The sequence below is a fragment of the Schistocerca nitens genome, chromosome 1, assembly GCF_023898315.1.
Source record: "Schistocerca nitens isolate TAMUIC-IGC-003100 chromosome 1, iqSchNite1.1, whole genome shotgun sequence".
In the NCBI taxonomy this organism is placed as follows: Eukaryota; Metazoa; Arthropoda; class Insecta; order Orthoptera; family Acrididae; genus Schistocerca; species Schistocerca nitens.
Genome location: NC_064614.1, coordinates 88,958,241 through 88,974,086, shown reverse-complemented (window position 1 = coordinate 88,974,086; position 15,846 = coordinate 88,958,241). Strand labels below are relative to the sequence as shown.

Below are 15,846 nucleotides of genomic sequence, written 5' to 3'. Positions count from 1 at the left end.
GCGAAAGCCGGATGGACGACTGGGCCATTCTGTGTACAGGAAGCCAACCCATACAGACTTATATCTGCATAGCCATAGCTTCCATCATCCGTCTCAGAAGAGAGCTATGCTGAATACTTTAGTACACAGAGCCAGGACTATTTCCGACAAGGACCACCTCGGTCCCGAGATTAACCATTTGACGACTGTTTTCAAGAGGAATGGTTATTCTGCCGGTGAAATTAAATCAGTATTGTCCAAGAAAGTAAGACATGATGCCGGCCACATACAAGAAGAGGACCAACACATAACGCGGCTTCCTTTTTGCGGTGCTACAACGAGCAAGATAGCCAGAGTCCTGAAGAGGCAAGGAATAAAACCAGTTTTCCGACCACCTAGGAAAATTAAGGAAATTTTGAGACCAGTCAAAGATAGTCTCGGCTTAAGAGTGCCGGGAATTTATACTATTCCTTGCGAATGCGGCAAGAATTACGTGGGCCAGTCTGTAAGAACTGTTGCCGACCGCTGCATCGAGCACCAACGCCACCTGAAATACAGGTATTTGGAAAAATCAGCGGTGGCTGAACATAGCCTGCTTAACAAGCATAAGATTTTATTTGAAGAAACCAGAGTAATAGCCCACGCATCGAATTACTGGGACTCTGTGATCCGGGAAGCAGTCGAAATTAGACTCAGCGATAATAACTTTAATAGAGACAACGGCTATGCACTTAGCAACACTTGGAAGAGTGCACAGGATAAAAAAAAATTGCAGAGAAAAACTTCTCGCACTTTACCTCCTGATTCAAGGGATGGCGCTGCAAGCAACGCGGGATAGCAACTACATCTATGGAAGTAGACGGCACCACTTCAGTACACGCCATATCGCTGACGTATTCCAGCCAATCAGAAGCCGTCCTTTGCATATAAAAGTGGGAACCTCGCTAGTTCATGACAGTCAGTTTTAGCCCTGACGACGACCATGGAGGTAGTGGTCAAAAGCTTGCAGTTTTATCCTGAATTGACGCGGCATGTACACCGAGAGATTTTTACTCAAGAAATATGTCGCGAAGGACTTCGCAGCCATATTAGTTTCCTCTACGGGGAGGATATAGCGTGCAGCGTTCGCCACCTGGAGAAGCTGCGCCTGAAACAGTCTCAGTTGCTGAGCAATCTGGCTTTTTTACAACGCTGTCGTGACAAGGAGGTAGTACCGAAGTTTGCAGTCGTCAAACACCACATCAGGAGCGCTGCAGTAAACAGAATTTTACGAAAGACCAGTCATGCCATTGTGAAAGAGAGGATACGTCATACCAGGTATGAACTAGACATGAACGCTCGCCTGTTATTTAGTTGCCATTTATTTCTGGCCGGAGTCCTCTCACCATTTGACTGGGAATGGGTGGATATGACTTTGGCGGCACACCAACGAGCCAATTTAAGCAGGACTACGGCGAAACAGGCCGATAAATTTGAGCGGCTTAACCGTGATCAAGGAACTACTGGGTCCAACGGCATTCACCGCACTGTTATTAACTTCTCTGACAAGGAACTTGATGAAGCTACCATCTCGGCTCTCAGTAAAGGATTGAACTTTGCCCCAGCTCCACGTAAGTTACCGGTGGTTGAGATCATTAGTGGAGTGGAACAAGCAGGTCGTCATCTTCCTCAAGAAGCAGCGGATGACGTAAGGCTTGCTACTAGCCGGATTTTAGCGACATCCAAGCTGCCTAAGTCAAACATCAGCAGAGAGGAGAGACAAGGACTGAAATTGTTGCAGAAGCATGAAGATCTAGTTGTTTTACCTGCTGACAAGGGGAACGCCACGGTAATCCTCAATGCTACAGATTACCACAAGAAAGTTGGATTATTACTGGAGGACAGCACATACCGGATTCTCAGACGGGATCCCACATCGGCGCTCAGCAGGAAGACAAGGGAGCTATTAAAAAGCTCTGGCCTCTCCGACGAACTGGTGAAGAACTTACGGCCGAGAGCACCTAGGCCACCAAGACTGTACGGTTTGCCAAAGGTTCATAAGGAGAACGTCCCGTTGAGACCGATTGTTAGCGCTATTGGCTCTCCTACGTACAAGCTTGCAAAGCACTTAACTAAATTGTTGGCGCCTATGGTTGGTCACTGCCCACATCATATTAAAAATTCAAAAATGTTTGTTGATATCATAAAACAGATGAAGATAGGCCAAAGTGATATCATGGTCAGCCTCGACGTGGTTTCTCTGTTCACCAAAGTACCTGTGGATGACACATTACAACTGTTGGCCGCTCATTTCTCCTCAGAAATTTTGAAGTTGTTCCGGCATACCTTGACGACCACTTATTTTTTATACAGTGGAAATTATTATGAAATGATTGATGGAACAGCCATGGGTTCGCCACTGTCACCAGCAATAGCGATTTTTTTCATGGAGGACTTCAAAGAACGAGCCCTGAGCAGTGCTCACCTCTGCCCATCATGCTTCTACAGGTACGTCGACGATACTTTTTTAATCTGGCCACACAGCAGCGACACGCTGCAGCAGTTCGTCGAACATCTGAATGGTGTACATCCAAACATAAAATTTACATTGGAGGTAGAGAAGGAAGGGAAGTTACCTTTTTTAGATGTGTTGGTAGAGCGAAAGCCGGATGGACGACTGGGCCATTCTGTGTACAGGAAGCCAACCCATACAGACTTATATCTGCATAGCCATAGCTTCCATCATCCGTCTCAGAAGAGAGCTATGCTGAATACTTTAGTACACAGAGCCAGGACTATTTCCGACAAGGACCACCTCGGTCCCGAGATTAACCATTTGACGACTGTTTTCAAGAGGAATGGTTATTCTGCCGGTGAAATTAAATCAGTATTGTCCAAGAAAGTAAGACATGATGCCGGCCACATACAAGAAGAGGACCAACACATAGCGCGGCTTCCTTTTTGCGGTGCTACAACGAGCAAGATAGCCAGAGTCCTGAAGAGGCAAGGAATAAAACCAGTTTTCCGACCACCTAGGAAAATTAAGGAAATTTTGAGACCAGTCAAAGATAGTCTCGGCTTAAGAGTGCCGGGAATTTATACTATTCCTTGCGAATGCGGCAAGAATTACGTGGGCCAGTCTGTAAGAACCGTTGCCGACCACTGCATCGAGCACCAACGCCACCTGAAATACAAGTATTTGGAAAAATCAGCAGTGGCTGAACATAGCCTGCTTAACAAGCATAAGATTTTATTTGAAGAAACCAGAGTAATAGCCCATGCATCGAATTACTGGGACTCTGTGATCCGGGAAGCAGTCGAAATTAGACTCAGCGATAATAACTTTAATAGAGACAATGGCTATGCACTTAGCAACACTTGGAAGAGTGCACTGGATAAAGAAAAATCGCAGAGAAAAACTTCTCGCACTTTACCTCCTGATTCAAGGGATGGCACTGCAAGCAACGCGGGATAGCAACTACATCTATGGAAGTAGAGGGCACCACTTCACTACACGCCATATCGCTGACGTATTCCAGCCAATCAGAAGCCGTCCTTTGCATATAAAAGTGGGAACCTCGCTAGTTCACGACAGTCAGTTTTAGCCCTGACGACGACCATGGAGGTAGTGGTCGAAAGCTTGGAGTTTTATCCTGAATTGACGCGGCATGTACACCGAGAGATTTTGACTGAAGATGAATAGATCTTTGTCAAGGTAGTTGCAGGGAAGTTTTATAGTGAAGTATCATTCCAGTATTACATTACATTCTGACTTTTACAATCTAATTAGTGCATTATACAAAGAAATTGAAAAATAAGTATTCTGATAGAAAGATATACAGGACCTAATTTTTAATAATTTTTTTTCATTTTTAAGGAATCCTAAAGAAAAGGTCGTTGAATGTACCGTATAAACTACAAAAGCATATTTCAATAACCAATGAAATGGTAATGTTTTAAACTCTAAAATTGCTCTCCTGAAAAATCTATAAAATGGACTTAACCCCTTCTTTCCATGTGGTCTTCAATTATAAAATAGCGTACATGATCTGATTCCTATATAATGGTCAGACTGAGTGATCATACACTGTAGATGCCACCATGTATGATGACGTCAAGGCTCACATTAATAAAGTAAAGATTTGTCAGCAACTGCTTTAATAATTACCTATTGTTAAACTGCAATAAAAAATTGTGCTTCTTGAAGCTATGTATATCATACTAAAATTAGCAGGATCTGACATTTGCCCGCTTTATTTCTTCGTTGATAATCCTTCGTATTGATGTACTGCATTGTTATACTGGCTGAAAAATGTGTGGGCGGGGGTGGGGGTGGGGTGTGGGGGGTGGGGGGGGTGGAAGTTCAACACTGACCACTGTAAATGATGTAGCCAACAGTTACACTGTTGCTTTTCACAGTTCTTTACTTTCACTGTTCACAACCCTGCAATATTACACAGTTATATGTACATCGAGGAAGCAATGATGGAAATAAAAGAAAGGTTCAGGAGTGGAATTAAAATACAAGGTGAAAGGATATCAATGATACGATTCGCTGATGACATTGCTATCCTGAATGAAAGTGAAGAAGAATTAAATGATCTTCTGAACAGAATGAACAGTCTAATGAGTACACAGTATGGTTTGAGACTAAATCGGAGAAAGACGAAGGTAATGAGAAGTAGTAGAAATGAGAAGAGCGAGAAACTTAACATCAGGATTGATGGTCACGAAGTCAATGAAGTTAAGGAATTCTACTACCTAGGCAGTAAAATAACCAATGACGGACGGAGCAAGGAGGACATCAAAAGCAGACTCGCTATGGCAAAAAAGGCATTTCTGGCCAAGAGAAGTCTACTAATATCAAATACCAGCCTTAATTTCAGGAAGAAATTTCTGAGGATGTACGCCTGGAGTACAGCATTGTATGGTAGTGAAACATGGACTGTGGGAAAACCGGAACGGAAGAGAATCGAAGCATTTGAGATGTGGTGCTATAGACGAATGTCGAAAATTAGGTGGACTGATAAGGTAACGAATGAGGAGGTTCTATGCAGAATCGGAGAGGAAAGGAATATGTGGAAAACAATGATAAGGAGAAGGGACAGGATGATAGGACATCTGCTAAGACATGAGGGAATGACTTTCATGGTACTAGAGGGAGCTGTAGAGGGCAAAAACTGTAGAGGAAGACAGAGATTGGAATACGTCAAGCAATTAATTGAGGACGTAGGTTGCAAGTGCTACTCTGAGATTAAGAGGTTAGCACAGGAAAGGAATTCGTGGCGGGCCAACCAGTCAGTAGACCGATGAAAAAAAAAAAAAAAAAAAAACCTACCGATGAAAAAAAAAATGGCCAGTTCCCTATTTAACTTTTGATAAGCCTCATTAATAGTTTGCAGGCAAACTGCTGCTATACTGCCACAATAGTCTACAATTGAACATCTATGAGTAGTAAAAATCTCACCACAGAGTTCTTGGAAAATAAAATGGTACGTGTGACACTATTGAATTGACACTGTTATTATTCAACTCATGGCCTATTTGTGTTACACTTATTTCACAGTTAAGGTTTCTCGTCTGAAAATCAGCCATGGATTGACTGTCTTGGGACCAAAAATCCTTCTTTTATACATCCTCACAATAATAGGCACTGAAACTATACATTGTTCGATGTTTAAGTTACAGAAATTACTATTAAAAGATAACTCATTCAATTAATTGACTACATTGAAAAATGCCTTCTTTCTAACAGTTTCTTTTACCACAAAGGTTAGGCTGGTTTGTTTGTTTAAATAATGAAATTAACAGATATAGTTATACAAACAATAGTTTGGACAAACCTGGTAATTATTTTGGTACTAATTAAGGACTGGCTTTGCTAATATGTTTTCAAATGGAGCCAAATAAATACTTTAAGAATCCTATTAGTTCTTCTTCCAAATGTTTATAATTAATAGTGGATTTATATTTGTTTGTAAGTCAACAATAGAATTTATGTTACGAAACAATTACTGATTTTACCCTATACCAAAAGATATTAACTAGGAATGATCAAAATGAATTCGGAAATTAATGACATACACAAAACTAAGCACAAAATTAGACCTGGTGGTATATTCTTTAAGAGTGAGGGCCAACCTCTCTCTTTTATGAAAATGCAGATCATACTCATATATGTTAATGGTAATTGGCCAAAAATGAAAAAAAAAAAAAATGAATTTAAGGAGGCAGATGGCGAAACAAGAGAGGAAGTAAAGAGATCCCAGCTTGCTTCATCATAAGGAAAAAAAAATTTTCTCCAGTAGGTATTTTTTGTGACCTCTCAAAAGCCTTTGATTGTGTAATCCAATCCTTTTGAAAAAGGCAGAATATTATGGTTTGGGTGGTACTGTTGGTTCATGGCTCCAATCATACCTAAAGGACTGAAGGCAGACTGTAATGGCTCATCCAGAGAACCTGCCTCATCTCAGTGGCGCTCAGTAAGTTGTGGTGTGCTGCTATTTCTCATCTTCATTAATGATCTCTCACTTTGTTCTGATACAAACAGTAAATTTACTCTTTTTGCAGATGACACTACAGTTCTATTTGACGATTTTACAGACAACAATCTTGAACAAACCACGAATAAAGTTTCAATGATATTGTAAACTGGTTTTCTTCAAATGGTCTTTCACTCAATACAGATAAATCTCTTTATATGAAATTCCGTATTCCACAAAGAAATCTGGAAGAAATTAACATTAAATGCAGAGATCAAGAAATATAAAAATCTGAGGTTAAAAAATTCCTGGGTGCTTATATAGACAGCAAATGTAACTGGTGAGCACACAGTCTTCATTTTTATAAAACACTTATCTCAGCAGTATTTGCACTATGGGTTATTGCTTCAGGGGCTGAAGTAGACACCATTAAGGCTTTGTACTTCAGCTATTTTCATTCATTAGTGTCATATGCTATTATATTCTGGGAGAACCAACCTCTTGCAAAGAAAATTTTCGCTGCAGAAAAAAAAAAGCCATTAGAATAATGAGTGGTGTCCATCACAGGAACTCTTGCAGGCACTTGTTTCGAAAGATGGGGATCCTTACACCTCCTCACAATATATCCTTTCCTTGTTGACCTTTGTCTGTAAAAACCCTTCTATCTACAAAGATAACAGCCAATTTCATGACTGTAACACAAGAACCAATAACAGTCTGCACATTGAACTGAAAAGCTTCACTTTGGTTCAAAAAGGAGCTTATTACTCCAGCATTAAGCTTTTTAATGCTCTCCCACCACACATCAAATGCCTTTACAAAAGACTGCCAGCATTCAAACAGACTCTCAAGGAGTACCTGATAGAGAAATATTTTTATACACTTCATGAATATGTGAAAGAAAATGTATATAATCACTAAATTTGTAAGTGTTGTAGACTTAGTATAATTAATTTTATTTTGAGTACTATCATAGGCACATGACAATTCCTATATTTCCTTTGGAATATTTAGTTTATTTTGACATCTGTATGTATTACCCATCCTAAACATGTGAAACAAAAATGTTCTGTTAACTTAATGTGCTGTTGTTTAGATGATATTTTATTTACATTGTATCTTTTATTTATGTAAGATATATTTCAACTGTGTACAATTTGACACATTCCATATCATAAATATATTACTCATCCTTAACATGCGAAACACAATTTTCTGTTAATTGATTGTGCTGTTGATTTTAATTTACATTCTATCTTTTTGTTGTATTTACACAAGTTATATTTGAACTATGTAGAATCTGACACATTCCATATCCTTACGATTCACTCGCTACCAGGATCTATGGAACATGAAATGAAATAAATAAATAAAAAGGAGTGATTCCACTTAAAAAAAAGAAAAAAAAAGGAAGAAGAAGAAGAAAACTGCTAATCCTTTAGTTTGTAACTTAGTGACCTGTTTTGAATGCCTCTGTCTCTTCTTTAATCTTCCTCCAGTAATTACTAAACGTGGTAAACTGCTATTAAAAAATTTACACAAATAGTAGAACATGCTTTTCATTCTCTTCAAATTTATTAGCACTTAGTTCAGTTTCAATGACTGGCTTTCTGTGGAAGTAGGTATGATGGTTTAAATGAATACACCAAGATTCCACATGTAGAGATAAGTACTTTAATTATCAACTTGATACCAGTATATATCAATTGCAAGGTTTGCAGGAGAGCTTCTGTAAAGTTTGGAAGGTAGGAGACGAGGTACTGGCAGAAGTAAAGCTTTGAGTACCGGGCGTGAGTCGTGCTTCGGTAGCTCAGTTGGTAGAGCACTTGCCCGCGAAAGGCAAAGGTCCCGAGTTCGAGTCTCGGTCGGGCACACAGTTTTAATCTGCCAGGAAGTTTCATATCAGCGCACACTCTGCTGCAGAGTGAAAAAAAAAATCTCATTCTGAATACACAGTCACTCCAGTTCAGATCTTCACAATGAACTGAAGGTGCACTATCGGCAGCAAACCCCAAAGAAGGCAGTCCAAAGATAGGTCACTCGACCAATTGCATTGCGCCACAGAGCTCCCCCCCCCTCCTCCCCCCCCCTTCCCCCCGCCTCCGGCACAGCAGAGAACTTGTGGCATGTGGCATTATGCTGGAGGGAAGGCATTGGACACTGCACACAGGTGAAGACCCAGGAGCAGTAGGTACATCTGGGTCTGTAGGCAGGGCCCATACAAGTTGCTGCTGATGGTGTGAGGGAGGAGGAGGGGGAGGGGAGGACTGACATAGTCCTTATGCCACACGGGTGGGTATAATAAGAGTGGCCCATGTGGGAGCAGGGTGGACCATCAGAAATAGTTGGAGGGGGGGGGGAGGAGTGAGCGTGATGGTACAGTTAGGGAGTCTGTAGCATCATACCATCAATGAAAGAAGAGATCCCATTGATCTCCGCACATGGGGAGAGTTAGAGGTGTTTGATGATAGAAATGGAAGAGGTGGAAGGGTCATTGGGTAAGCAGGGAGGAGCATGAAGGATGAAAATGAAATTGTCACATAACTGTAGAGAGATGTCATGTGGGGTGAAATGGGACACATCTGCTTGGAGGGTAAAAGAGCTAGGAGGGGTAGGGGAAGGGAAAAAGTGGGTGAGTGGTGAGGAAGGGGAACCCTTGCCATCAGGGGTTAGACTCGAGCAGGCTGGAGTTGAAGCCAGTGCCGAGCAGCTGTCGGGCAGCAAGTTGTTGGTGTCAGCAGAGACCTTGTGCGGTGATGTAGGCAGCTCGACAGGAGCAGGCTCGTCCACAGCGTCATCCACAATGGTCCATGCTAGCTTCAGTCAGTGAACTGAAACAGTGACAGATTGGTCTCGTAGGAGGATGTCAAATGTGTTCGTTGCACGGTCTAACACTTTATGAGGGCCATAATATGGGCATTGTAAAGCTGCATCCACTGAGTCTTGCATAACGTCACATAATCACACTTGTTTAGTTCCTTGTGGATAAACATGGTCAGAGTGGAGTGGGAACTGGGAGGCAGCACATGCTGTCAAGAGATATGGGAGCATGCCTGCTCTACTAGGGGAGGGAGTTCAGTGTCTGCAAGAGAAGGCGAGTCCTCAATGAACTGGGCTGTAAGAACCAATGGCCAATATTTTGGCCAGGGAGGCCTTGATGTCCCCCTTGAAGGACGCGCGAATACCCAGGAGAACCCAGGGTAATGCATCAGACCATGAGGAGTTATGGCACATGAGAGCAGCTTTTAAGGTGTGATGCCGCTGCTCCACGAGGTCATTACTTTGGGGGTGGTAGGCAGTAGCCCAGAATTGTGTCACCCCACAGAGTTTGCCTAATTTGGAAAAAAGCTGGCCTTGATCTGTTGTAAAATAGGATGGACAGCTGAAGTGAGAAATCCATGTGGCTATGAAAGCATGAGCAACAGAGTCTGCAGAAATGTTCACCATAAGGGCAGCCTCCACCCAATGGGTCACCCTATCAATAATTGACAGGATGTATCTATAGTTTTGTGAGGGGGGAGTGCATCAGCCAAATCGAGGTGTACATGTCTGAGGTGACCTGGGGGTAAATCAAACCTGCCAGTCGGGGGTTGAAGCATTGGCATGCAACACATGCTTGTGTCCACTCACAGCACTGAACTTTAATTCTGGGCCACACAAAGGGTTTGGTGATAAGCCTGGTCATAGCCTTGATGCCTGGGAGGATGAGGTTGTGTGTAGCATTGAAAATCTGTCGTCTCACAGATGATGAGACGAGTGGGCATGTGATCCAGTCGAGACATCACACTGGAGTGGGACGCTTGACCCATGGAGTGTGCGAGGCTTGATCTTAGCCATGGAATTGTCTGTGAGTAATTTCATGATTTCTGTGACACGATGCTGAGCTTGGGCGAGTGCGTCAAAGTCAATGACACTATCTGTGGCAGGGATGCAGGAGAGATAATTGGCTACAACATTGTCTGCTACCTGTATGATGTAGCGAAAGTCGTTTGTGTATTGGGCAATAAGGTCCATGTGGCAGACTGGTGGGGAGGGGGTCCGCAGATGGGTTGTGTAAAGCGTCTACAAGGGGGCGGTGGTCAGTGAGGACCGTAACGTCTCTATCCTCAATGTCTTCACAGAAATAACATATAGCCTCATACACAGCAAGTAGCTTCCTGCTGAATGCCAACCATTTCTTCTGGAAGGGCGATAACTTATTTGAGAAGAAAATATAGGGGTTGTACTTTGTTGCTGTTGCAGGATGGCCCCGATGGAAGAATCACTGGCATCTGTGGTGACAGAGATTTTGTCGTCCATGACTGGATGAGCTAAGGTGATAGCTTGTGTGAGGGCCTGTTTCAAATCCACAAATGTGCTCTCCATATCCTCAGTCCACGGCACTTTGTGTGTTCCTGTTGTATGTGGGCCTGACAGAGCATCTGTCAATAGTGTTTGTAGTGATGCAGCCTTAGCGATGTGGCAGTGGAAGTAGTTAATCATCCCCAAAAAATGACGCAAGTCATGGTATGTGGAGGTAGCTGACTAACCAGTGCAATTCTGTCCTAGTTGGGTCTAATACCTGCAGCCGACACTTCGTGGCTGAGAAAAGTGACCAAAGTGCATCAAAGTTGCGTTTTGTCCTCTTTGATTACCACACCGTTATCAGATAGGATACAAAACACTGGCTTGAGATGATGTTCATGTTGTTCTGCTGATGATGAAAAAATTAGGGTATTGTTGAGGTATGCATAGGAAAATGGGAACGAAAGAAAGAGGGAGCCCAAGAAGCGTAGCCATGTCTGCACTACATTCTGTAAACCTTATGGCCTGTAGTGATACTTGAAAATGCCAAAGGGCATCATGATAGCAGTTTTATATATGTCATCAGGATGCATCGGGATTTGATGATATGCTTTCTTGCCATGCTGAATGTCTTAAAACCACTCAGTTGTTGTGTAAAGTTCTGTATATGGGGAACTGGGTAATTGTCCAAAATGGTTCTATCGTTTAGTCTATGGTAATCCCCACAGAGCCTGAATGAGCCGCCTTTTTTTGGAGAAAGTCGAATTGGTGACAACCAACCACTGGATGAGGGGCGAACAATCACTGAATGTTCCTGAATGATAGGCTTAGTGATCTTGACTTTATGAGGGTTCAGTCTTTGAGCTTTATGTCTAAGGGCCTTCAGTAGTGTGCTGTTTGTGACACACACCGTTGGTGACAGCCAAAACACTTTATGGCTGGGGATGGTGATCACACTGTTCACTAGATGAGGAAGGAACACACACTGATCTTAACATAATCCATCACACGGTGATCGGTGTCAGCAGCAGGTGCTGAGGCTGAACAGCTGGTGCTGTGAAGCCTGGAGATTTCACGTGTGGTGAGGTCGAGGGTATGAGCAGTATCCTCAATGAGTTGTAATGTGACTTGATTAGTTTGGAGGTCATTAATCTGTTGGCATTGAATTATGATGTCACAAGCTGCACTTGTGAATTTAGCTGTAAGCAAAACACACTTGGCTGTCAAAGAGCTATGAGAACGGTCACAAGGGGGCAGGGGTTGCACATGAGATGCAGACATGAGAGGAATAGTCATATCAGTAGGTAGACGATGCAGAGTATTGTCTGATATATCGTTAGAAAATGAGTGGTGGCGTAGGAAATCAATTCCTAGACCTGGGTACCTGACTTTTGCTACGTGGAATGTCCATTAAAACTGCAGAGAGGCAGACAACTTCGATGTGAGTGGAGCTGTACTGGGCACATTGATGTTTGAATCATTTGCAGCCCATAGTAATGTTGGCAAAGGTCACAGATTTGGAGGTGCAAGTGATGGGGGGATGACGCATGTATCATCCCCACTGTCAATCAAAAACTTTCGATAATTGGTACCATCGTGCACATACAGGTATCCACTGACAGGTGGGGCGATATGTGCTGACTGCTCATGACTGTGGTGCTGTGTATTTTTTTGCATAAGATAAGCCACCTAATACATCTCGTGTTGCATGTTTTTCACAGCACATGATGAGTGACAGGTGTGAGCAGCATCGCCGAACTTGGCGTGAAACCAGCATAAGGGATAAAGTGGGTGCGACTGAGTGGCCGTAATAGTACCAGAGGTTGCTGCTATGCTGCACTGTGTGTTACTTGAGACTGCCGGGGGGGGGGGGGGGGGGGGGGCGGGGGGGGGGGTAGGCTGCAGCCCACGAGGTGCATGATTTAGGCTGCCAGCTGGAAGCACTCGTGCTGGCTGCATGGACAAGCGCGTCTGATACTGGGTGGTGGAGGGGGCAGTACTGCCCTGACGTCACTTGAAATGAAAGCTCACACTGGTGAATTATCTTGAAAGCGCGGTCCGCCACTAACAGTTTCTTGTCAAGCGAGCTTGATGTGAGAGTCAGGAGTTGCAGTTGTAATGTTTCCGGGAGTTTCATTAATGAGATGGACCACAGTGTTGCGTCTGACAGAAAGTTACATGTTGCAAAGGTACATAGATGATGCCATAGTGTGGACGGAATGAGGTTGCTTAAATGTTCCTTGTGAATAATGTGGTGAAAGACCCCATCAGAAGGTAGCGACATACGTTCACAGATAATTTGTTTCACATTTGTGTATTGCGCAGAAGGGGGCGGGGGGGTGGGGAGGGGGGGGGGGGGGCGGATGCACCACAGTGTCACTGATTAAGTCCGAATGGTCATGTAAATGGCTTATGAGGCACACAAATTTTGATTCCCTGGAGTGGACATCAGTAGCATGTAAAAGGGAGTCCATGAGTGGAAGCTAGTTGTGTGGCTGGTCCTTCACAAATTTATGCAGTTTCAGAAATTTGGCATGCAGAATGTCTGATAACACAGCGTTACTTGGGGGTTGATTGTGCTAAACTGTTTGTTTGGTAGTGGTAACACTGGGGAACAGGGGACATGGAGTCCCAGAAACTTGACCAGGCATGTGAAGTTCCTGTTTCAGCCAGGATGTCAGGAAATGTTGTGGTGAGGTAGTAACATCTCCCACATCCATAACGCACTGCTCAGAAAGTTTTTATGTTAATTCTACTACACAAGTTCAGCATCAGTGTGCACAAATAATATCTAGTGGATTAATAATACATAATTACTATTGCAGTTTGTGGCAGATGGTTCTCTTTGTTAACATACAACTTGACTTCTTCCATGTTCCTGATGGTTCTCCTTAAAATAGGATTGCACTGATGAATAAATGATACGAGATTATAGTACAAAAGCTGAGCTGCTCAACTCTTCACTTGTCTGGTATTTGTACTGACTCACAACATTGTTTTTCATACATGATTTTCTGTTACAGTATTCGTTGTTTTTACTTGTTTGATGATTTTATGAATATGGAGATCAAATACACATTTCACTGAGGCACACCATAACGTGCTGTGAACTTCAAAGGAAGTTATTTGTTGTTGAATTCTCGCTTTATTAACCTAACCTGATTTGAATGTGAACTAATTTTCTCATCAGTAGTCAAGCAGCTGAGGAAGAAGTATTTCGTGGCCACCTGTGAACTGCTATGGACCAAAATTGCAAATTAAAATAAAGAATATCTTGAAGCTTCCTGGCAGATTAAAACTGTGTGTCTGACCGAGACTCGAACTCGGGACCTTTGCCTTTTGCGGGCAAGTGCTGTACCATCTGAGCTACCGAAGCACGACTCATGCCCGGTCCTCACAGCTTTACTTCTGCCAGTTCTGCAAGGTTTGCAGGAGAGCTTCTGTAAAGTTTGGAAGGTAGGAGACGAGATACTGGCAGAAGTAAAGCTGTGAGGACTGCGCGTGAGTCGTGCTTCGGTAGCTCAGATGGTAGAGCACTTGCCCGCGAAAGGCAAAGGTCCCGAGTTCGAGTCTCGGTCGGACACACAGTTTTAATCTGCCAGGAAGTTTCATATCAGCGCACACTCTGCTGCAGAGTGAAAATCTCATTCTGGAAAGAATATCTTGCTAACCTCTGGTATTCTTAATGTTATATTTCACTTACAATATTTCCTGTGATGCTATTAATTTTTGTACCACTGGGCTTGGTGGACAAAATGGGAATTTATTAAACTATAAAAACACAGAGTTTGAACATTTGTTTGTGTGATGACTCATTTTCATGCCAGGAAAAATATTGGTGAATTTGTTACTTGTTGTCATTTTAAAAGCTTTCACTTTTGTAATCTAAAAAGTAATTACTTTATTATTTATATGTTGACATGTAGTTATTTGCAATATAAAATAAGATATTTCTCATCTTGCATTTTGTTATAATGATTTAATATGCTTATAAATGGATAAATTGTGCTTAATGCTTTGAAGCAGGAATTAACAGACAATATACATAATATATTCTTCTGTAATGAAACTATGAAAATTATTTTGCAGTGAGCTTTTGATCAATCCTGAAACTGGAAATGTGTGGCAGCTGGGTGACATACTGAAACGACCTACTTTGGGTGAAACATTAACACAGATTGCTGAAAATGGTATAGATATTTTCTATAATGGCTCTCTTGGTGAGAAATTTATTAAAGATGTCACAGATCTTGGAGGAATCATGACAATGGATGACCTAAGGAATTATGAGTATGTTCATGGGTGCAATTCAACTAAAGTTAGAGCAAAAATATTACATAACTTTCGTAAATGAAGGTTAAATCTCTTTAGATTCCCTGGATCTTCATGAATATAATTATTATACATGTGATTGTAAAAATAGCTGTATTAAGAGTAACCTAACATTGCTTCTTATTTTAATACTAGTACTTTTTCTCATTTCTTACTTTAAGTTGGATGCTACACATAAATAAATAGACTCCAAAAACGTGTCCTTTTAACTAATTAATTAATGCAATTTTCATTATTCCTTGGGGAGCCTCTTGTAAAATAGGTTGCTGGAATGAAATTATGCTCTGAGTATGTTTCATGTTGTATCTTGTGACAATCACAAGAGGGGACAAAAAAAATCAAGTAGATTTTCACACTAAAATTCTTGCTTTTTAAAGGTTGGCAGCATGTATCAGGTAGAAACTGAGTCAAATGCTTTCTCATTATTAAGTTATTTTAGAAAAAGTGATAATTCATATTCATTTCTCAACTCCATAATTTCATTTGCAACTTACAGACATTCCATTGTACTATGTACACTTCTAAAAACAGCTTGTTACTTTGCTTGGGTAAAATACAATGTTTTCTTCTATGTGGTAGGCTATCATTTTAGTAAGTATCTTGAACATTACTGAAGAGGACTGATAAACCTATAGTTTTGACATCCTACCTGTTTCATTTCTTGTCAAGCAGAACAATTACAGCAACATTCTTATTTTTAGGCAATGTCTTCCTCTGTGAGAATTCTGCATATCATTTTGAAAGTTTGCTTTCTGGTACTTGTCTTCAGGTTTAAAGATTTCTATTGAAA

General features: G+C 41.8%; 1 protein-coding gene across 1 annotated transcript in view; it reads left to right on the top strand.

Moving 5' to 3' along the window:
* LOC126241430 (scoloptoxin SSD14-like) overlaps window positions 1–15,846 on the top strand; it is a 127,320-nt gene that overhangs the window by 60,838 nt on the left and 50,636 nt on the right. The window contains exon 5 of the mRNA XM_049948005.1: window positions 14,814–15,014. Coding sequence (XP_049803962.1) covers window positions 14,814–15,014 — 201 coding nt within the window. The remainder of the gene's footprint in view (window positions 1–14,813; window positions 15,015–15,846) is intronic.